The 23,585-nt window shown below is 44.3% G+C and overlaps 1 protein-coding gene and 1 pseudogene across 2 annotated transcripts in view; one reads left to right on the plus strand and one right to left on the minus strand.

Annotated features, from left to right (window-relative positions):
- Nucleotides 1-23,585, plus strand: part of Plxna4 (plexin A4) — a 446,676-nt gene that overhangs the window by 66,497 nt on the left and 356,594 nt on the right. For both annotated transcript variants that reach the window (XM_004626540.2, XM_023709842.1), the window contains exon 2: nucleotides 14,139-15,409. In XM_004626540.2, coding sequence (XP_004626597.1) covers nucleotides 14,225-15,409 — 1,185 coding nt within the window. In that variant the 5' untranslated portion in view covers nucleotides 14,139-14,224. The remainder of the gene's footprint in view (nucleotides 1-14,138; nucleotides 15,410-23,585) is intronic.
- Nucleotides 10,739-12,133, minus strand: LOC101574058 (annotated as a pseudogene).

The following is a 23,585-nucleotide window of genomic DNA, read 5'->3' on the forward strand; positions in this document are numbered from 1 at the left end:
ATTTTAAAGTTTTAAAAAGCCATAGAATTACATGACACCATAGAACAAAAGACACTCCAGGTCTGGAACCTCAACATAACTCAGACTCTAGTGAGTCTCCTGTCTCAGCCTCCCCAGCACTGGAATTATAGGCAGGTGCCACCATGCCTGGTTTTGGGACTGGGCTGGCATAGCATGTGGTACCAGGGATCAAACCTGTGTCCTTGTGCTTGCCAGGCAGGCACTTAAACTGCCAAGCTATCTCCTCAACCCCTCTGTAGCTTTTCTGATTTAAAAAAAAAAAAGGCATCCAAAAAAAATAAATAAATAAAACCTACTGGGGCTGGGGAGATGGCTCAGTGGAATAAGCACTTACTTGGCAAGTGCAAGGACCTGAGTTCAACCCCTGGTTCCACCAAAACAAAAAGACAAATACAGTTTTTGAAAATGACCTAAAAGGTTAAGCTTATTTGTACAGAAGAACAATATTGGGTCAAAAATAAATATGAATACATAGGGCCAGCGAGATAGCTTAGCGGACTAAATGCCTGCTGAGGCAAGTGCAGGAACCAGGGTTCAATCCCTGGCAACACAGACCATGCTGGTGCTACCCAAGCGGGGGATTAAGCAGAGGACCAAGTCCGGGTGTGGTGGCACACACCTGTAATCCCAGCTCCTTGGGGAGGCTGAAAACAGGGACACTACAAATCTTAGCTGTGGGGCTGGGGAGATGGCTCAGTAGAATAAGCGCTTCCCTGTTAAGCGCAAGGGCCTGAGTCCAATCCCTGGCTCTGCAAACAAAAACAAAAACAAAAACCTGTTTACAAAAAAAAAATCTTAGCTGTGTAGTGAAACCCTGTATCAAATACATAAAAAAATGAATATATAAATATTAAATCCCGGGGCCAGGGAGATGGCTCAGTGGAATTAGCGCTTCTCTGGCAAGCGCAAGGGCCTGAGTTCAATCCCCTGTTCTGCCAAAAAAATAAAATAAAATAAATAAATAAATAAATAAATAAATAAATAAATAAATAAAATGAGGAAATGTACAGGACAATGCCTTATAAACTTGGAAGGAATTTAGTGAGAAAACTGCCAATTAATTAATTTAATTAATTGATTAATTTTGCCATATTGGAGATCAAACTCAGGACCTTGTGTTTGCCAGGCAGATGCTTATGACACAGCGATATCCCTAGCCTTGCTACTTTTATTTATTTTTTTAAAAATTATAAGTGCATTTTAGATAAATATAGCAATAACATACATCATAGGGAATTGGTACATTACATGATATATCTTGATTCTTTTTCCCCATTTATTTCCCCTCTCTTCAGCTCCTCTTCCCCTCCTTATCTACAAAAGCTCTAATTCATTTTCCCTTGTTCTTTTTTTCCCTTTTCCTTTCTTCCTTTCCCCTTCCTCCATCCTTAGTTTTCCTTACTGTTTGAACATTTCATTTCTATTTCACAATATATATTATACATTTTGGTCCTTATTTACTCTTTTGGTTCTTCATGCTAGCGAAACCATGTCATGTTTGCATAAGGTGTGTCCAATGTCCAATTTATTTCACTTAAGAATATGATCTCAAGGTGCATCCATTTACCTAGAAATGTCTCAAGTTTATCTTTCTTTATGGCATAGTGGTACATCATTTCATTAAAAAAAGACACACCACATCTTCTTTATCAGTTATTCACTTGATGAGCATTTGGGCTGTTTCCGAGACTTAACTGTTATAAACTGTGCTGCTATGAACATGGATGTGCATATATTGCTGTGGTATGATGCTTTTAATTCTTCTGGGAAGATAGCAAGAAGGAGAATAGATGTGTCAAATGGAACCTGAACCTCTAGTTTTAGTTTTTAAGGAAACTCTACACTGAATCCCACAGTGTTTACACCAGTCTACACTCTTACTGACAGTGAGGAAGGATTACTTTTTCCCCAAGAGCGCTGCTAGCATGTTATTGGTTGATTTCTTGATGATTGCGATTTTTTCTGGAGTGAGATTGAATCTGAGCATTGTTTTAATTTGCATCTCCTGACTGACCAATGATGTTGAACATTTTTCATATATTTATTTGCTGTTTGTATTTTTTCATCTAAGAAATGTCTATTCATTTCAAATGCTCATTTTTGGATTGGGTCTTTAAATTTGAGGGGGGTCTTTTTTGAGTTCTTTATATATTGTAGGTAGTACTCTTTTATGTGAGGAACACGTTGCAAGAATTTTTTGAACATTGTAGATTGTCTCTTCACTCTGTTGGTAGTTTCTCTTGCTGTACAAACACTTTTTAATAAGATGAAATCCCCGTTGTTAATTCTTTGTGATAGTTCCTGTGCAAACAGAGGTTTTTTTTTTTTCCCCATAAAGTCTTTGCTTTTACCTAGCAAATTTAGTGTTTCTGTTTTAATATTTAGATCTCTGTTGTATTTTGACTTAAGTTTAGTGTATGGTGAAAGATCTGGGTCTAATTCTAATCTTTGGCGTATGGAAAGGCAGTTTTTCTAGCCCCATTTCTTAACGAGGCTATCGCTCTTTCAGTGAAAGTATTTGGCTCCCTTGTCAAAAATGAGGTGGCTGAAGGTTTCTGCATCTTCTAATCTATTCCACCCGCCCTTGGGTCTGTTTTATTTTCTTTTTTCCCATACCTGCTTTTATCACAGTATCTTGTAGTATAATTTCAACTCAGGGATTATGATGCCCCCTGCCTTGCCATTGTTGTCCAGAATTGTTTTTGCTAATCTATATCTCTTCTGCTTCCAAATGAATTTTAGGATTGATTATCTGGCTCTGTGAAATATGCTATTGTTATTTTGACTGGAATTGAATTAAATATGTAAACAATTTTTGAAGTATAACCATTTTCACTATATTGGTTCTTTCTCCCCAAGAACAAGAAATATCTTTCCATTTTCTGATATCTTCTTCGATCTCCCTTTTTAGAGTACTATAGTTTCCAGTGTAAGAATACTTTACTTCCTTCATCAGATTGATTCCCTTGTTATTTGGGCTTTTTAGATGCTATTGTGAAAGGTATTGTTTCTCTAATTTCTCTGTTAGTAAGTTTATTATTCATGTACAGGAAGTCTATTGATTTTTGAGTGTTGACTTTCTATTCTGCTATGCTACTGAATTTGGTTATTAAATCTAGAAGTCTTTTGGTGGAATTTTTGGGGTCTTCTCTATAGAGTGTTATGTCATCTGCTGTTGGAGCATTATCTAATTGGTCTGGCTAGTGTTTTTAGAGATATGTAGAACAAAACTGGTGATAGTGGGCATTCTTGTCTTGTTCCTAATTTTGGAATGAAAGCTTTCAGTTTATGACCATTTAGTATGATTTTTGGCTGTTGGTTTGTCATGGATGGCTTTTTATAAGACTGAGATAATAACCACCTACTTCAATTTTCTATAGGGTTTTATTTAATCACAAATGGGTGTTGAACTTTGGCAAATGCTTTTTTTGCATCTGTTGAGATGGTCATAGGATTTTTGTTCATGGCTGTGTTGATATGGTATATTACATTTATTAATTTCCTTATGTTGAGACATCCCTGTATTACTGTGAAGAATCCTACTTGATCATGGTGTATAATCTTATTGGTGATTTGCTGCATTCTATTTGCCAGTATTTTATAGAGGATTTCTGTGTCTATGTTCATTAGGGAGATTGGCCCGTAGCTCTTTTTTTGGTTATATCCTTCTTTGGTTTGGGTATCATGGCAATATTTGCTTTCAGGAATGTATTTGGCTATATTGCTTCCCTTTCAATTGCATTAAGGAGCTCGAGGAGTGATAGCACTATATCTTCTCTTAATTTCTTGTAGAATTCAATAGTGAATTCTTCAGAACCTGGGCTTTTCCTTGTTGGTTAAAGTTTTAAAGTACATCTTCAATTTCACTGACTGACAATTGGATTATTTAGAATTTTTATGTGTTCTTGATTTATAGGTTCTTGCTATCTTCATTATTTTGTAATTTGTATGTATCATTTAGTATGTCCATTTCTTGTGTGTTTTCCATCTTATTAGAGTACAAATTCTCAAAGTAGATATTAATGACCTTTTGAATTTCTGCCTTTTATGTGGTGATTTCACCCTTTTCATTCCTAATTGCAAGGATTTGAGTCTTACTTCTTTTGATAAAGTTACCTAATGGTTTGACAATCAACTCTTTGATTCATTGATTCTTTGTGGGGTTTTTTTAGTGTCAGGTGGATTAATTTTTGCTCTGATCTTTATAATTTTTTCCCTCATACAAGCTTTCAGCTTGACTTACTCTCCTTTTTGTGGAAGCTTGATATTCCATATTAAGTCATTCATTTGAGCTTACTCTTTTTCTGATATGGTATTTCATAGATATAATTTTTCCTTGCAGGACTGTGTCTCAGTTACTCTTCTCTTGTTGCTACGAAAAATGCCTAACATCTAAAATGAAGGAAGGAAAGGTTTATTTAGCTCACAGTTATCAAGTTTTTGTGGTTTCTTTTGCCACCAATTTCCAATTTTATTGCACTATTGTTAGATAATATGCATGGGATAATTTCAGTTCCTTTGCATTTAATTAATCATATTCTATGAGCTAGTATGCGATGCATTTTACTGAACTTCCTGTCTACAGATGAGAAGAATGTGTGTTCTGATCCCGTGTAATGGAGTTCTAAATGTCTCACTTTTCTGTGTGTCAAATTCCTTTTCCATGCTTGGGAAGTTTCCAGCATTATTTCTGTGAACTGGTTTATCGACTATCATTTGTGCTATCTGCTGCTTTTCCATTGAATCTGATCAAATCATGTTATTCTTCTTTGCACCATCTGGAAGCTGTTGGATTGATTCTTCATGGTCCCCTGGTATTTTTGAGAAATCTTTCTTCTATATGATCGTAACTACAATTGCGTCTCCTGAATCTGATATTCTGCCATGATGTTGTTTCATTCTGCTATGTGCACTTTCAAGGGAAATCTTAGTTTCATGGATATCTGAGCATATCTCTTGAATTCCATTTCTTCCTATGTTCAGAATTCATGCTTTCCATAACTGGAATTCCATAATTCCAAATTCCATGTGCACCATAACAAGAGGTACGGCAAAGGATAACATAAGAAACAGAGACAAATAATGCATAACGGGGGGGGGGGGCTGGGAGGTCAATGCCTCAGGATGGGCAAAGACAAGGACTCTCTTGCTTGCCATAACTTTTATTAGCCAGTGCATAGGAGAGGGTAGTGAGTAATTACAGGAACAGTAATGGCAATTACTAAGCAGTAATGGCTAGTAAAAGAACAAAGCATTCTTGAAAGCCTAAGACAGTGCTCAATAAGGAAACTTTTTCTTTCTCCATGTGAAAATTTTACTACTGTTACTATACTACATTTCTTTAAGGATCCTTGTGGCCCTTAGCAGGTCTTATATTGCACCATGAGTGCCACAGCGTCACTAGGTATAGGGCTTTATGTGTGACCAGAAGATGCTATAAAGACATCCTCAGCTATTCTTTAGAATTAATTAATAATATGTGGTCTCCAACAATAATTTTAATAATTTCTTGTTATCTGAGAATTATTTTTGATCTGAATTTTTCCTAGAGTCCCATTCATGTCCTTTGTTACTTCCACTTTTACTACTTTAGAGAGCCCAAGTGGGTGGCTTTCAAATTATTTCATCCACTGCTCCCTAGGGTTGCCTTTGTCCAGCTGAAAGTCTGGGGTTACATCTTGCTTCCATATCTTGCTATTTTTTTTAGTTTAATTCCTGCATTGCTGCTTGTAAATTATTTGTGGTATTTTTGTTAGTATTGAGAAAACTTAAGAAATGTTCACTTTTCAGAGATGTCTTCACAGGGTAACTGGCTTTCTGAATCTGTTGTGAGATCCCACCTCTTGAATTTATTGGGGATAAATTGCTGCCCATCTGGCCTATCCTCTGGATCTTTGACACTAGACTTTAGTATCATTTATGACCCTCACACAATCTCAGTCTTGGTATACAAGAGCAACTGATTGGAACAATTATGTCATTTTGGCTAAAGTACTGCAGTCAATAGTAGCATCAAGCAAAGGCTAAAAATGACAAATTGTAATAACTATTAATTTACTACCTTTAACTTTATGAACAAGATATGTAGTTATATAACAAAATCTAAAACAAACTAAAAAATTGTATACAGTAAATAACCCCTCAATATGGCACTATTACCCTTAGGGAGAAAAATTAAAATGACTTATGGGAAAACAAAAAGAGACATTGAGGGACAGAAAGGGAACAGAAACAAGGCTGAGGATAAAAGAAGATGATGAAATCTTTGGGGAACCGTAAAAAAAAAAAAGGAATGAAAGAATGAACAATAAAACAAATAAAAACAGAGAAAGACAACAAAATTAGATACAGTGTTCACATTTGTTTCAAAACAGGAACAATCGTGTAAAAGAGAAAAAAAATCCACTTAAAATAAAATAAATGAAAAATCAAAGAAAAGAAGAAAAACAGAAAAGACTTCCATTTCAGGGTGCATCTCTGATGTCACTGGCAGACAGAAGGAGCAGAATCCAGGTCTGTGTTGATTGACCCTCAAAGACCAGCATGAGAATTATAGAGGTGATGGATAATCCTGATCAATCTGGACCTTTAGTTCATTAAAGTTCAGGCTGCTTCTGATTTCTGGCTGTGAGGCTGGACCTGAGTTGTTCATCTCAAGACACTCCAGGCTTCTGGCTTGTACTCAGGTCCATTATCACCCACTGGTTTGCACTCAGCTGCACTTCACACTGACACGGGGAGCTACTAGATGGAGCCAACCTGCAACTGCTTTGATTTCTGAGATCAGCTGACCCTTTTCCAAAGTAGTGACTGGCCAATACCCTCTTCTGAGGGATGTCTGAACCTAAATAATTTGCCACCCACTGCAGTTCGCAATGCCCACAGCTGCATTCTACTGGTGTGTTTTTGGGGGAGACCTCTGGGGTTGCCAGTAGTCAGTGCGCAGCCACAGGCTCAAGCTGCCCCTCGTACACCACAAGCTGGGCTCAGGGAGAAAGTGACAGTTGCCACCTTCTTCCTCTGTGTTGTGTTTTTTCTCCTTGCTCTTCCTGTGGACTCCAATTTTTGCTTCAGATCCTTGTTGGATCCCAAGGACTCATTTCTCTCCTCTTTCTCTTCCTCATGTGGCTATATTCCAGTATCTGGGTTCCAAATATCAGAGAGGCTGTTTTTCTGCTGTTCACCATTCTGCCATCTTCCCAGAAGCCTGATAATTGCTTTTTAAACTGCTCTATAATAACTTTCTTTCTTCCACTCAGAAACCCAAGAGGATGGTGTACTTCATGAAAATTAGTTTGAGCTCTTCAAAACTTGCCATATAAAACAAAAACAGTCCCAATTGCTTTAATCAAAATGATCGGCTTCTAAAAAATGAGTCCCATCTCTCCTGAGACCACTCAGTATTAAACTATTTCAAAGAAGAGACAAGTGTTATGTGTTTGGGTTTGATTGGGAGTCTTTTGGGTTTCCTGTCCTCTGGCTACTTTTCTACCCTACCTGATTCAGTGTCCCACTGGGCAATCTTAGGGTGACTCCATCCCACCATTTACCTTTAAGGATGAAAGTTGGGCTGAATACTAACTCCAAGGCTTTACTTTGAAATCAGTTAAATGAAAATCTTGGAGAGACATGTTAAGTAGGATATAAATCTGGATTGGAGTCTTCCTAGGTTGAGGTGGCTTCTTATAATTGTTGATGCCCTAGAAGGGACATTCCTTTGGAAGCTGCAGTTTTAGCAGATGGCAGCAGCCTTAGATGGGTCTCCATAGCAGAGGATTGAGGGTTTTGCCTACCTGTGGGTCCTGAGCTGGGGTGGGAGGCCACCAGTGGACCACCTTTGTGGTGATACTCCACTGGGCCTTCTGTGAGGCCATCAGAAACCCACATGGTTTTTTTATTCCTTTCTTTTTTTGTCTCGCCATTTTTTGTTTCCTAATTAGCCCTTTTCCTGGGGTGAAAAGTGCAAGACTGGTTACCCTATCAAATGGCATTGACTCTGCCTCCTCTCTGGGCAGAGTCACTGCACCATCCCTACATGAGAGTGAGGAGAATTTGGGATGCATAATCACATCTCATTTCAGTGCCTAATAGGAAATGGAAAATGAGTATGGCACCTTTCTGTTCAGTAAATCCATAATTACAGGCTTTGTTGTCACACCTCATGCAGATTAGAGAACTGTTGATTGGCTGTGCTCTGAGAGTGGGAACAGTATGGTAGCAGGCGCACCTTCTCCATGCGTGGCTCATTCCCACACAGGGACTGCTGAGAAAGGTTGGTGGCTGGGCTCGACCTGCACCTGTCTGTCTGGAATGAGGATTACCATCCCTGCTGGAATTCACTCTTGGCAGAGCTGTTTTGAGAGCTATGTTAGCCAGCAGAGCATATGGTGCCCAAAGAACAGTTGCTTTCGGACAAAGGCCAGGGAGCAGATGCTAGAGTGGGTTTATAAAGTGAGAGGAGAGGCCACATGTGGTGGCAAGAGCACTGACCTGCGAGTCAGATACCTGAGCTTTCCCTGCTCTCTATCTTTAATACACTTTGTCACATGCTGTGGGTTCATTTGATCTCTCTGGATATTACCTTCCTTGTCTCTAAAATCAAGGATTGGGAACCATTAAACTGGATTATCTCTTTCAGATCAAAAACATTCTAGCATCCCTTCAGATATTTGGATTTGAACAAGTAATTCAAGGGGAACGGTTTTGACTCCTTATCACTTGTACTGAGAAGTACCCAGCAGGTGCCATCCCATTATCATAATCCTCATCTCTCTAATCCTATTTCAATCTCATTAACAATAACAATACCACCTACTATTGCTTATTAAGGACCTGCTTTGTGCCAGGCAGAAGCCCTGTTTCAAGTGCTTGCAAAGGTATGCAGAAGTACCCACTGACAGGTGTCACCCACCAGGAAGGGCTCTGGGGATCAGAGAGACTCCTGTTTTCTCCTGGTGTTGGGAGGTGATATGCTAAGATTTCTGTACTGGAGACTCATATGAATTAAAAAGGGTTTCTAAGTGCAGTACATTCTGGGCTCTGGAGTTGTGTATTGCTAGGATGCATATGGATTTTGCAGTGGTACAAACCTATGTTTCATCCCTAACCTTGCCACTTATTCCTACATGTCTTTGCAGAATTAAAGAATCTCCTTACCTGAAAACTAGGGAAAATCATCTGCCTGTACAGAACACTTGTGATGGTCATGTGAGTTAATCTGTGTGACAGCATTTGCTTAGGCCCTGGGGTAGTGAACCTTGCATGAATATTGTTGTTCCTCCTGGATTCTGGGCCCTCTCTTTGTCAGTCAAGAAATGGTTGTTAAGCTTTTGCTAGATGCTGGACAAAGCTTTTGTACTGTGGACACTAGTGAGCAAGACAGAATCTGTGTGTTCATAGAGCTCACAGACTCTTGGTCCAAAAATCTTTTGCCAAACATACAAGCTGTGTAGACAGAAGTGTGCATCTTCACTGGGAATCTTTGCTCTTCCCTTTTGCATTCACATTCTTTCCTTGCCTCTGTGAATTTTAGCCTCACCTTTCCAGGGGCATTGTGACAAGCCTTGTGGCTTGTTCTTACAGCAATGACTTCTACCTGATTGTTCTGTGACCCATGTTCATTAGGTACAACTCTTCTTTGTCTGCACCCTGCATTGCTTTGCCCATTTAGTCATGTGGAACCTTCACAAGGCCTTTGCCTTCCAGCTCTGCATGTCTTCTCCAAGGTCATGCATGGCTTAGCTTAAATTCCACTCCAAGGCTCCTCACAGCCTACTCCTTGGTCCCTCATCCCAAGAGAGGAGGCTTCATTCTTCCCATGAGCCTCCAAAACAGTCTCTCCTGTGTCTCACACTATTTCACCATGTGTATGAAGTTAGGTTTTTTTTAATGTGTGTATTTAGTACAGGATCTACAGGGTTTTACTACACAGATCAGACTTGTAGTGATCCTCCTCTTTTCAGCCTCCCAAGCACTGGGATTACAGGTATGCACCACCACTCCTAGTCTCAATCACTGACTCAGTGCACCCAAGGGGCAGGGCTGGCATGGCACAACTGGGGATTGAACCCCAGTCCCTGCATCTGCCTAAGCAGGTGCTTTAATCTGCTGAGCTATTTGGCTGGCCCCTAATTTAAGTTCTGATTGCTTCTTCTTGACTTGACCATGAGATTTTTTTTTCTAGTAATATCATTTATTTGGTTTTCAACCATATCGGTGAGAATAGTTTTTCAAATTTCCCATACAACCATTTTTCAGCATCTGAAGAGTGATGACTTGCAAAGAAATGATTTGGATTTTTTTCCGCCTCCAAAATATTTATCAAATCCTCTACCTCTCACAGGCTTTTGAAACAGGTAAAAAATAAATAAGAAATATTCCAATGAATGAAACATACCAAATGTCAGTAATAAGTGGCACATTCCTTTGGGGAAGTGGCTGTTATTTTTTTTTTAAATCCAGTCTGTATATGCAAAGTAAGCAAGGAAATTTAGGCTTTTTTTCTTCTTTAAAAATCATTTACTCCTAAAATATCATTCCACAAAATTGGAAATAAAGGACTGAAAGGCCAAGAGAAAGAGAAAAAAGGAAGGGGGCACACAAACTGAAGCAGTTTATAACAGACTGGGGTCACACTCCCAGCCACCGAAGGCAGCCTGAAGAACTTCACCGGTCCACAGGAGCTGGGTTCTCTTGGTGAAGCTGGGTGAAGAGCGATTTACTGCTGTGGAACACTCCCCCTTCCTACTCCAAAGCCAGACTTCTGCACCATTCCTCCATGGGAAGGGTCTCTTACACCACTGCCCAGCCAACCTCAGGGGCCTCCAGGTCATTGCAGGCAACTATCTTGATGGTCCCCTTTCCTGGCAGCACGGGTCTTCTCTTCCACACTCAGATGGACTTCACCTCTGAACATGATGGTCGTGTTGTGAAGGTCCTTCTGCACAGGCTCAGAATCATTGAACATGACAAAACCAAACTTGGGTAGCTTCCCACTGCTGTTTATGTGCAGCTCCACCACATTCCCATAGTTTTGAAAGAAATCTTTGAGTTCTGATTTGTCCACCTCATGAGGCAGGTTCCCAATAAAGAGCTGGTGGCTGTCCAGATGTCTCACAATTCTCCGAGGTTCAACATCACCTTGCTCCCCAGCTTCACGAGTTGGCCTGGGTCCCCTCTGGGGAGGAATACTTATTCATTGTTCTCTCACTCTTTGATCCCTCTGGGGCCTCTGCAGTGGAATCTGAGATTCAGGTTTAGATTCTGGCTGGGACTGTGATGCTGGTACTTTTACAACATGAAGAGGTATCCCAGTACCAGGAACAGCTCCATTAGGAGGAAGGTTCTTACTGGTCACAGATGCCCAAGAAAATGTCTGCAAGTCCTTCTTACTGTCTGAGCTATGTCTGTGGGTGCTGGAGAAGAACTCCTCTGAGCATCCTCAGGAGCAGCTTCTTCTCAAACAGACTCAAATTTTTCTTCTTGGATTTCAGATGCAGGTTCTTGCTCTGGTTCTGGTTCAGAATCAGGCTCTGGTTCAGCAGAGGGTTCCTCTAAATGTTCTTCCCGGTCACTGCTGACAGTCTGATCATAAAAAGTACCAGAATCATCAAGTACAGCCTCAGGGGTCTGCTGTCCTTCTTCAGGCTCTTCTACTTCTTCCTCAGATTCCTCCTGAGGCTCAGTGACAAAGCCACCAAAGACCTCATCTTGGTATCTGAAGATAGCATTATGAACATAGGATTTATTTGCAATCGAGCCCTCAGGAGCAAGGACAAACATCTGCACGAACTTCTGCAAAGCCTGGTTGTTGTTAGAGAGCAGTCCCATGACCTGGACCACCACACCATCATTCAGGGTAGCATGTGAATTGATGTGGCGGGTCTTGGTGTAGCAGTTGATGAAGTTTTGTGACATCACTTTCCTATGAATTTCTTTCTGTCCGTAGACTGCATCTGCAGGTTTTCCATTTGAATCCAATCCCCTGTGGACATAGGAAGAGTTCTTTCCATAAAATCGATGCATCATGTCCGGGGTCCTGGTTCAGCAGGGTGTAGTACAGTCTCACAAATTTCTGCCCAACCAGCAGGGCACTAGACTCCCCCATAACCATTGCTTTGGTCAACTCAACCTGCACAGATAAGCGGGCATGAAACAAGCTGTGCTGCACAGCACAGAAGGTGACAGAATCCCCTCACACCACCACATTCACTTGACTGTGAGTTCTTTGAGGGCTCCATCTTTGGTCCTGCAGTGTCTTCCATGTGTTGCATAGGCTCTGAGCAAATATTTATCACATGTGTGAATGAATGAAGACCCTTAGTTTGTCTGGCTCCATTTGGTAGTTGAAGTCAAGCTAAAGGTGCTTTTCTCCATCCTCTTTATGTTTATTTGAGAAGATATATATTGTTCATTGGGCTTTTGGCTGAAAATGCAGTTTATTTTGTTTTCTTTTTTCTTCTCTGGGTATCTAGCTGACCTTGTGCTTTCTCCTCACTGGTGAGATGTTTTTTTGTTACTTGTGATCTACTTTGTCCTATTACATCATTTTGAGGAGTTTGCAGGGAAGAGAAATTTCACAGAGCTGAGAAACATCCAAATAAAGCATTAGCAATTCCTGCCCTGATACCTTCCAAACTGGAAGATATATGGAACTGTATACAGGAAATACATGCAGAAAGCACCCTGAATAGAAATGAAGACCATTAGAATGGACAGTGATTTTGTTCTGCAAGGATCTATCTATCTATTTATCTGTCTATTTATCTGTCTATCTATCTATCTATCTATCTATCTATCTATCTATCTATCTATGCATTGTCATCATGAAGTATTTTTTTTCTCCCCCTTTAATGAAAACCTCTCAGTGGAGTCCATGCTGTGGGAAGCAGCCAGCATCTACCTTGTTAAACTGACTTCAGGATTAGAACTGGGCAGTGTACCCAGAGGACCTGGTGGCTACTACAGTGGGAAGGGAGGGAGGATGTGGGTTTTTGGTTTCACTACACAATGCAGCAGAAGAGGCTCAAAAGCAAAGCCCTCCTGCAGTAGGTCCACACACCGGACCAGAGACAGCAGCTGCAATGGAAACTCCTGAACTAAAGGTTCAATTGTAGGTGTGGAAAACAGGAAGCACTGTGCGACTTCATTCTTTCAAGGTCACGGCCAACTGGAACAATTTGGAGCTAAGAATGAGGACTTAGTTTGGATGTCCTACCTGGGTTTCAGTGCACCTCTGCCACTGTCATCCAGGAAAATTCCATAACTTCTTCAAGCCGGCCTCCTTAATTATAAAATGGGGTGAAAAAATAGGCACATCCAAGGTCACTGCTCAGGGCTCCAGCAGGAAGTAAATAGCATATTTCTGTTTGAGCAAACATTAACAAGAAGGCCCTTCATAAAAAGGTGGTTGCTTCAGGGGCAGTGCTGTATTTGGGCTCAGTATGAAGGCCTCGATACCAGCTCTAGGGCCAAACAGGGCCCTGTAGGAGATCATCTACAGAACCTGGGGACAGAGAAGCAGTGCAGAGAGGTCCATTCGGCCAGCACTGGAAGACTTCCAGCCAGTGGTCTCCTTACCCTTAGGCTTCTGCTGATTCTGCCTGCTGGTGGTCCCTACATGAGTTCACGAGCAGGGAGCCCAATGGGGTAGAGTCCGTGGCAGACAGTGCGTTTGGCCCAGAGAAGTTTGGGCTGTGGATATGGAGGGGCGAATGGAAGATATGCAGAACCAAAGGGCCTGCTAGGATGAAATGAGACGATCAACAGAAGGTGCAGAGCAATGACCTGTGCAGTATCATACTCAATAGACACATACTATTTCTTATCATCATCATCTCTATTATCATGATGATGGTCATCATCATCATAATCATGACCATCATTACTATTAACACCAGCGCTATTATTACTAAAGTCCCCTCGTGGGCCTGCTGCCAGTCAGCTGTAACTGTCTCACACACCCACAGTGGGGCCCAATCATTGGTGCTGAGCTTTCTCCAAGGCATTTCTGTACCTTATATGCAAAGTATACTAAGTCCAGCCAGAGAAACTGTGGTGTGCCATAGAACCCTGCCCTGGTTCCCCCACATCTCAGTATTTGTTTTTTTCTCTACTAGGGGAGACTGCCCTGTTGAATCCTGGCCCTCCAAGGGGACAGCAGCTGCGTCCGAGTGCGACTGTACTGGGAGGACCCACCTTTGAAATGAAAGCCATGCCTTGGAACTGGACTTGCTTGCTCTCCCACCTGCTCATGGTGGGGATGGGCTCCTCCACTCTGCTCTCCCGACAGCCACCCTCACTGTCCCAGAAGCGGTCTTTTGTCACATTCCGAGGGGAGCCCACTGAGGGCTTCAATCACCTGGTGGTGGATGAGAGGACAGGGCACATTTACTTGGGGGCTGTCAACCGGATTTACAAGCTCTCCAGTGACCTGAAGGTCCTGGTGACCCACCAGACAGGGCCAGATGATGACAACCCCAAGTGCTACCCACCCCGCATTGTTCAGACCTGCAATGAGCCCCTGACCAGCACCAACAATGTGAATAAGATGCTCCTCATCGACTACAAAGAGAACAGGCTGATTGCATGTGGGAGCCTGTACCAGGGCATCTGCAAGCTCTTGAGGCTGGAAGATCTCTTCAAGTTGGGGGAGCCCTTTCACAAGAAGGAGCACTACTTGTCAGGGGTTAATGAGAGTGGCTCCGTTTTTGGGGTGATCGTCTCCTACAGTAACCTGGATGACAAACTCTTTATTGCCACAGCAGTGGATGGAAAGCCTGAGTATTTTCCTACCATCTCTAGCCGGAAGTTGACCAAAAACTCTGAAGCAGATGGCATGTTTGCTTACGTCTTCCATGATGAGTTTGTGGCCTCAATGATTAAGATCCCTTCAGACACCTTCACAGTCATCCCTGACTTTGATATCTACTATGTCTATGGCTTCAGCAGTGGCAACTTTGTCTACTTTTTGACCCTGCAACCTGAGATGGTGTCTCCCCCAGGCTCTACAACAAAGGAGCAGGTTTATACATCCAAGCTTGTAAGACTTTGCAAAGAGGACACGGCCTTCAACTCTTATGTGGAGGTGCCCATTGGTTGTGAGCGCAGTGGGGTGGAATACCGCTTGCTGCAGGCTGCCTACCTATCCAAAGCTGGTGCTGTGCTTGGCCGGACCCTGGGTGTCCATCCAGAGGATGATCTTCTCTACACGGTCTTCTCAAAGGGCCAGAAGCGGAAAATGAAGTCTCTGGATGAGTCAGCCCTATGTATCTTCATTTTAAAGCAGATCAATGACCGCATTAAGGAGCGGTTACAGTCTTGCTACCGGGGTGAGGGCACGCTGGACCTAGCCTGGCTCAAGGTGAAGGACATCCCCTGCAGCAGTGCGGTGAGTTGGGGAGGCCCTGAGGCTGGGATGGTGGGTCGTGGACGATGGGTACTCTGGCCGTATAGCCTCCTCCTGCCCTTTTTGTGGCTGGGCTGAGTACATCTCATCTTAGGCCTCTCTGGATTTAGACCATCACTGCTCAAGTATCCTGAGTGCATAAGAGGCAGAGCTGGAGCTGAAATGTCCATTTCCCATTGGTATACTGTTCTCTGTTCCTTACTGGCTCCCTGGTAATGAGAAGGAGTGCTGGGAACAGTAGGAGTGTGCGTAGTAGGTGTCCTGGGCACCAGGCATAGTAAAACTTGGACTACATTACGCCATAGCACAAGCCATGTGCTGACCTTTCTCATGCCCTAAACCTGTGAATCACTTTCCTGGGAGGTTAGAATAAAGCCATGGAAGAGTGCAGAGAGAATTCATGCCACATTTGGGATGGATGTGGGATTTCAGGAGAGTTATATTTTCAGCTCGTTTTTTTAATCTTTAGGAAATGACAGATTGAGAGCAGAAAAGAGCTAAGAGGTAAGCTATGTTTCTTAAGCATCTTTTATGTACATGGTGCCATGGAAAAGAAGTATCTCAAAGTCCAGAAGCACCCGGAGAGCAGCCCCAGGTGGCAGAAGTGCTGTAGGAACACAGAAAGCAGTGTACCTGTGCTATGCAGGAGATGTCCTTTACTTTGATTCCAGGGGCTTTCTCATGACCACAGGACCAGTGGGAAAGACAGACATCTTGCAGGGTGACCTCAGGTAGAATTTCATGACATCTTGCCTCTCCAGCCCTGCTTATTTGTGACCCAGTGTGAGGTGTACCTCCTTTCTAGGATTAACTTCTATTCATCTTTCAAAGTCTGCTCTTCTGTTGCCTGCTGGCTTTTTTTTTATGTATTTGGTTGTTACAGGGTCTCACTACACAGCTCAGACTCATAGTGATCCTCCTGTTTTCAGCCTCCCCAGCACTGGAATTATAGGCATTCGCCACCATGCCGGGACTCTGTGCCTGGCTCAGCCTGCTCTGGGGGCGGGGCTGGTATGGCATGTGGTGCCTGGGATGGAACCACAATCCCTGCACTAGCCTAAACTTTCCTCAGCAGGTGCTTCTGTCCACTGAGCTATCTAGCTGGGTCTGCCCACAGTCATTCTTTAAGTGATGCAGCAGGCCCAGCTATTGGCACCTTCCACGTTCTCAGTACTCTTCTTTCCATTTTTCCTTTAAAAAATAGCAACCTACTTTGCAGTCTATCTTGTGATCACTTGATTTGAGGAGAATAAAAGAAAATCGAGACCATTCCTCTGGCCAATGAGATCTGGGCTGGTGGTAATGAAGTGGGAAGAGGGAACACTTACCAAAGTTCATCACTGCCTTGATGTATAGACTCAGGATGCTTCTGGTGGGCAAGCAGCCTAGTTGTCTGGGCTGAAATGCAAAATCCCACTTCTTCTTAGAGATCTTAAAAGCCAGGAGACCCCTAATGGAAGAGGTCTCATGGGCTAAGTGGGGAAGCAACAGTAGGACAAATATGAGCCAGGCAAAATAATTTGGGAAATTCTGCCATTTGCAGAGTCCTAATTGCCAATGTAACCTTTGGGAATGCCTCCTGGAGTCCTTCCAGGTAATGATTGATCTACTCCAGAGGGTCTATGAGACAGGGTTAGAAACTTGGAAGACCAAGAAGTGCTCTCAAATGAAGACAGTCAATGACAGGCCAGTGTATTTATGTTATGCACACGATCTCAGTCGTGGGAAGGTGCAGCGTAACGTTGGCATGGAGAGGATCTAGACAGAGCAGTGGCAGTGGGCTGCTTATAACGAGCAGAGATTTATTTCCCATAGCCCGGGTGCCTGGAAAGACCAACATCAGGTTTTTGCATCTGGACCTTCTTCCTTTGTCATCAGATGGTAGAGGATGTCACATGGTGAAGGACAAAGAGAAGAGAAGAGAAAACACCAGAGGCACCTACACTTGCCCCATTCTTATCAACAGAATCTATCCACTCGGGAGCATAGCCCTCATGGCCTAATCACCTCTTACATGTTCCGCCCTCAGTGCTGTTAGGACATCAGTTAAATTGCAACCCGAGTCTGAGAGGGGACAGACTTGCAGAATATTACAGTGGTTTAAGCCTTCATTTCCCATTTGAGTCCCTGAGACACAGCAAGGCAAATGAACTGTCCAAGGTCACACATCTTGTGAGTGCTTGGCATAGTCAGCATTTGAGAACAAGTCCCCTTTGTGGATGGGGCACACACACATGTGCACACACATGCACGCACGCACACACAGATGCATGCATACTTACACACATACATTCAATACCCCTGCAACTGTGTACATATGCAACCTAGATTAGAAAAGGCTAAGTTTATACTGTAAACTCATTAAAGAAGAATTCTTTTGAGATCAGAGGGGTTGGTGATCTCTGATGCTTTCTGTAGAAAACTTGCTCCAACTATCTTTTAGGCTCTGTTTCCAGGAGCAAATGCATCTGCAGGGATTTCTCTGACTGCCATGGGCAGGTGGCTGTCCTGCTCCTGCTCCCTGCCACAATGCAAGCCAAGTTCACCATGGATGTCTGCAGTGCTGCAGGTCCTAACACCACATGGTAGCCTTGGAGAGAACAGAGGGAACACAACTTTGTGAGACAGGCTAATGCCGGGGCTGGGAGTAATGGAGCCAGATAACAAGCTTTTGATTTTTCTTTTGGCTTTAATTAGCTCTTTCAAGTCAGAGGCTAGTTCAGGGTAGAGAACAGAAAGGAGGAGGCCAGAAATTCTGCACAGGGCAGGGGCTGTCTCCTCAGCCAGGCTAAAAAAGGACCAGGCTGGCTTTTCATGCACAGTATCAGTTTCCTTTGATTTGCCTGATTCCCCGGGTTACTTTGCTGTGGCCCTCTTGTTGCAATTCATTTGGACTTGGCTCCATCACATGTGTTTTGTGCAACACAAACATCGGCCAGGCCAGGCTCCTGAGCTTCACATGGAATCTTCAGGGTTTTGAAGCCCAGATTTCTCTGAACTCATTCACAAGGCTCTTAGGCTGGTTTATTTTCATTTCCTTTCCTTCTAGAGACAGATGATGGACAAAATGAGTTCTGTAGTTCTCTTTTGCCTGGAAGTCTGGGTCTCCCTTGAGGCCTGTGTAGTAGGAATTGAATCCCAGATAGTGGCCATCATGGGGTGTATCTGCTATAGGAAAATGGTGGAGGAGAAAGCCCAGGAAGTTGACCTTCAGGGTTATGTTTCTTAGGGTGAGAGTCCCTTGCAGATCTTATTATAGTTACAACTTGAAGAGTTTAAAAACGGGATATAACCAATGATGAATTTTTATTGTGCTCCTTGTCCTAGTTCTTTAAATTAGAATGCTCATCCCAGAGTACTTGTCAGGCTTTTGTGGATGCTTCCACTTCCTGGGACTTCAGACCTCCAGAGCTCAGAGCCAGAAGCAGCGTGAGCGGCAGACCACTCACCTAACTTTGTCAGGCCCTGGAATTCCCTGCAGGGATGGCTGTGCTCAATAGGAGAGAAGAGTCCTGTGGGACTCAGCTTACTGTGCTTGGGGCTTCTGCGAAGCACTTGGTAGGGAATCAAGTTGGGCCATGAGGCCAGAGCCTGCTGACCACAAGCACCAGAGCGGATATTTATTTTCCTGCTCCAGGGGATCCAGGAACGGATGGTTGTACTCATGTCGAGACAAGGCTAGCTGGCCAGGCATGGCCTCCTTGTGGGAATGTGTTGCGGTCACCGTAAATGCTCACTGTGAATGCAAATCTCCAGGCTGTGGCTGAGTGCTGAGGGCAAGGAGCACCCATGTACTTTGTGGCATTTGTGGGGATGGGAGCAGCTCCACATTTGCCTTCTGGAAAGTGTGCTCTGTCCCTGTGCCGTGCTGTTTTTCTAGCTTGAATGGACAGGGAGAATCCAGGAATGAATGTGCTCATGTCTGTCAGTTTCTCTAAGGATCTCATAAGGGCCCAGGCACAAGGAGAGCCCTAGAAGGACCTTTCAGGGGTGCCATTTTCTTTTAGGACTTAGAGAGCTAGACTCACCTGGGGCCAAGGTGCTGAAGGACACTCACGTGGGTGGTTGACAACAGTGGCCCAGTGGCATCATGCCTGGAGCTCAGCACCAGGGCATCTCCATCTCTGCCTCTTTTTGAAGGCTGCTGTGCAGATTTCCTGACACTTTCTATCATACAGCATATGACTGTAGGACTGATGGTCCCACGCAGGGGTTTTGTCATGTGCTGAGGCCCTGCATAGACCAAGGTGCCTATTCCCAGTCCTTCTTTTGCACCTAACATTTCTGACCTGCAGTGGAACAGCCTGCTGGAGAGTGTGCTGCTGCCAGCAAGGTCTCTGTCTTCCATGGGCCAAGTGTCTAGGGTCCCCCATTCTCCTGGGTGTGGCTATCTGTGCTCCTCTCCCCTCCCTCAGCCTTCTGGGAACACCTCACTGAATACCAGCCTCTTGTCTCCAAGTGAACCAATGAACTGCAAAGCATATGGCAACGGAATGTGTTGCTGGAGGTGAAGATCACGACGTAGTGTCCAACGGCCCGTCATGCCCATCGTTGTGGTCTGTGCAATGGCAGCAAGGGCCCTGGCCCTGGAAGCTGCCAGCAGTCTTCTCATGCAAGTCCTCCTAAGTTCTGAACCAATTAAGAAATGGACTGCACCAACCCCACGGCCCGGGCATCCTGAGCCAGCGACAGAGTGTGGACGTGGTGGTGCACACCTGTAATCCCAGCCCTGGGGGGCTGAAAACAGGAAGATCACTATGAGTCCAAGCTGCATAGTGAGACCCTGTACCAAATACACAAATGAAAAAAAAAAGTGGGAGCAAAAGGCGGGTGTTGCCAGCTCTAGAGCTGATAAACTGGCTAGAGGGTGTGGCGCTGAGTCCAAGTAGTGTGAGGGGTCATCATTGACCCCTCACATTTGACCTTAGAGTGGTCTTGAATTAGAAAATATGATTCTGGGGTACTGACTCATCCTCCATGTGTCAGGCTCCCTCATGTATGTCACATGCCTCAGGTCCCAGGAATGGGAGCATGGAGTGGTGACCACCAGGTTGTCTGAAGAGAATGCTTGAGCATTTGTAGGCTGGTTTGAGACTCTGTCTCACCTTCTGTTTTCTGCATGACAGCAGAAAGAGCAGAGCAGATGGCCTCTCCAGCTGAGGGATGGAGGGTAGAAAGGTCAAGTCCTTCCTTCAGCACCATGTAACCAATAGACTGGAACCTACTGTGCATCGATTCCCACCCTGGCACCAATATCATGTCATTTCTTAGTGCATGCTACTGGTAGTTGTCTGGACAGCAGTTGTTGGTCCAGGGACTGTCTGCACATTGAAAGGCTCTTGTGATCCTGGACCCTAACTAGGTGCTAGTGGGACAGCCCTGGCACAGTAGCCTAGAGAAACTTCCATGTTTCTGGAAGCCTCTGGAGGAACCACAGCTGAACTAAGCTCCCCTCGGGCTCCCAGGTTTATCTGCCAGCCCTTCCTGTCCAATGAGGGTCACAGAGACACAAAGGGCTTAGCTTTGTATTTTCACCTGAAGTGTCATTCCCATTGCCCAGCATTATGAATCTCTGAGTGCGAAGAAGAGCCCCATCTTATGCACTCTGTAACTTACCGGTTGTCAGTCATTGTACTGAGGAGTACATAGGGTCACCCTGTGCACTCAGGCTGGCCTCATGTCCCAGTCTGGATGGTCACTCGGGCTTGCCTGGCGCCTGAGATCCTGAAACTACGTGAAAGAGAGCATCCGGAATGGCCCGACAGCTGTCCCAGGTCCCAGGGCTGATTCTGCTGTCTGCTTGGGGTGTTTTCTTTTCCCTGTCAGCAGGAAGCACTGCTCTGACTAGATGAGCTTGTTTCCTGTTGTTTACGCTTACCTTGCTGCTAGGCAGGGTTTGCTCTTTCTACTGGGCTCCATCCCCCTCAGCCCTGCCCTGCTCCCATCCCTCACCGCTCTTGCCCCAGGCTGTAGTCCACTAAACACACATATCCTACACCACACTCACACTGTGGCACACGCATCACAGTCTCTTCTCAGACTCTCAAACCTCTCCTCTCAGGGTCCCTGACTCATGCTTGAGGGTCTGTTTTTAGCATTTGGATGCCTGTCATCTGGCAACTCCAGTCTGGATAGGATCAAGTCTTCCTTCTCTCCTCTTAAGGTGCTTCCTGTCCCAGCTATTCAGGAGAAAAACCTATTGACTGCATGATTTTTTCAGCCAGCAGGGCTTGCAATGAATGTCCCATCCCAGCCAAGTACATATGGTGGTTTGGGAGGTCAGGGAGGTGACTGAGTCTCGACCTGTGTGCTGGCTCTAGCAGTGAGAGGAGGTCTGAGTTGGCCTCGTAGCTGGGATATGTTCTCCCAAGACACCCACCCTGGGGGCCAGTGGGTCAGCAAGGACAACGCAGGACACCGCAATCCTAATATTAAATTTTAACACAGGCAGCTGCTAAGAGAATTCTTCAGCCCAGAGCTTCCTGCGCAGGGAATTAAGATGTGAGACCTCGGCATACCAAGTCATTGCTTTATACGCCTGGAAAAGCAGTGTGCACACCTGTACCCACACCCACATGCACACATGCCTTTGCTCTGTTCTTAATGGCTGACTCACTTTCTCAGGTGTCTGTCTCCCTGCTCAGTGATGTCTGTCTGCTGCTGTCTGCTTTTCCCTCTCACCGTCTCTCTGTAACTCACTGAGTTCCCTCCCCGAGCATTATCATCTCCTGGCCTCTCTCTGTCTCCCTCTTTCTGTGACTCGTTCTCCCTCCTGCCCACTCACTACACTCAGCAGTGGACACTGTGAGATTCCTCTCGCACGTGCACACACACGCCTCCTCCTGTATGCTGCAGCCCAGCCCAGATGGGAAAGAGAGCCCCTTGTCCATGCACACATGGACCAGTCCTGCTTACCAGCGCAGAGCCAGCTTTCTAGGTCCTCCTTTCCATCCTCATCACCTGCACAGGGCAGAATCTGGGCCAGGATACTGGTTTGAGAGTCTGCCTCTTGGTCCTAGCCAGTGCCAGCCTGTGAGCTGAAATGGGGTTGGTCCTTTTGCTCTGATGCATTCATTTCATCTTCAAGAAAGAACTGATAAAATCATATGCCTTTAAAAGTATAAAGAGAAGTACATAAACATTAATAAATTACAAGGAGCACCTGGGATTTGTAGGGCAAAAACACTGTCATGGCACCATTCTATATGTCCACCTTTGCATTCAGTGGGACAGAAAGGGACATAATAATTGGGCTGGTATTTCATGGGTAGATTTTTTTTTGGTCCATCAATGTCTGCTTTTGAGAGCTTCAGGTTGTATGTTATGTTATGTTATGTTATGTTATGTTATGTTATGTTATGTTATATTATGTTACGTTACGTTACATCAGTATGTTAAGAATCAGTATTGCAGGCCCTGGGTTGGACCTCCTCCTTTCACCTGCCTTCTCTGCACAGCACGGTTAAGAATGCTAAGCAAATGCTTTTGAAAGAGGAGATATGTTTTGAGCCGCTCCCTTCCTGCAGTTATCCTCAAGTGTCCCTTAGCTTCTGCAAAGCTGAAGGGAATGACCACACATCAGCATGATGAGCTTGTTTCTCTACATTAGCAAAGGTAGGGGAAAGGAGAAATCAAGTGGCCACGGAGCAAGTTTTTTGCCATTGGCCTCTCAATTTGCGTCTTTTCTCCTGCTTGCCTTCTCCCCATGCTGTCCACGTACATGGGATCGGTAGGGAGGAGAAAATCCACACCCTCTTCACTGTCATTACTGTGTCTCTGTCCATATTCCAAAATATAATGTGATTGTTTCAGCTGATTTAGCCTGCATGCACCAACATTACCCAGACTCACACATAGACCTGCGGAGCGACAGGAAGATCAGTGGCAGCAAGAGTGGGGCTAATAAAATTTACTCCCACTAACAAGGGAATGACCTACCCCATAATTCAGCCTGGTGAGCGGGGCCTCTGCCTCCCTGTGCCCGCCAGAAAAAACACAAACTTAATCATCATGGTGCTTCTTGCTTCAATTACAGTACTAGTGGCGGCTGAGGTTGTCTGCCGTAGACTCTGGGAGGGAGTGGGAACTCGGGATTGATGGGCTGGCAATGTGGGACTAATCTGCCCGACAGGCAGCTGCTGGACTGTGTGGTCCAAAG

This window comes from Octodon degus, unplaced genomic scaffold (assembly GCF_000260255.1).
Source record: "Octodon degus isolate 3935 unplaced genomic scaffold, OctDeg1.0 scaffold00015, whole genome shotgun sequence".
Taxonomy (NCBI): domain Eukaryota; kingdom Metazoa; phylum Chordata; class Mammalia; order Rodentia; family Octodontidae; genus Octodon; species Octodon degus.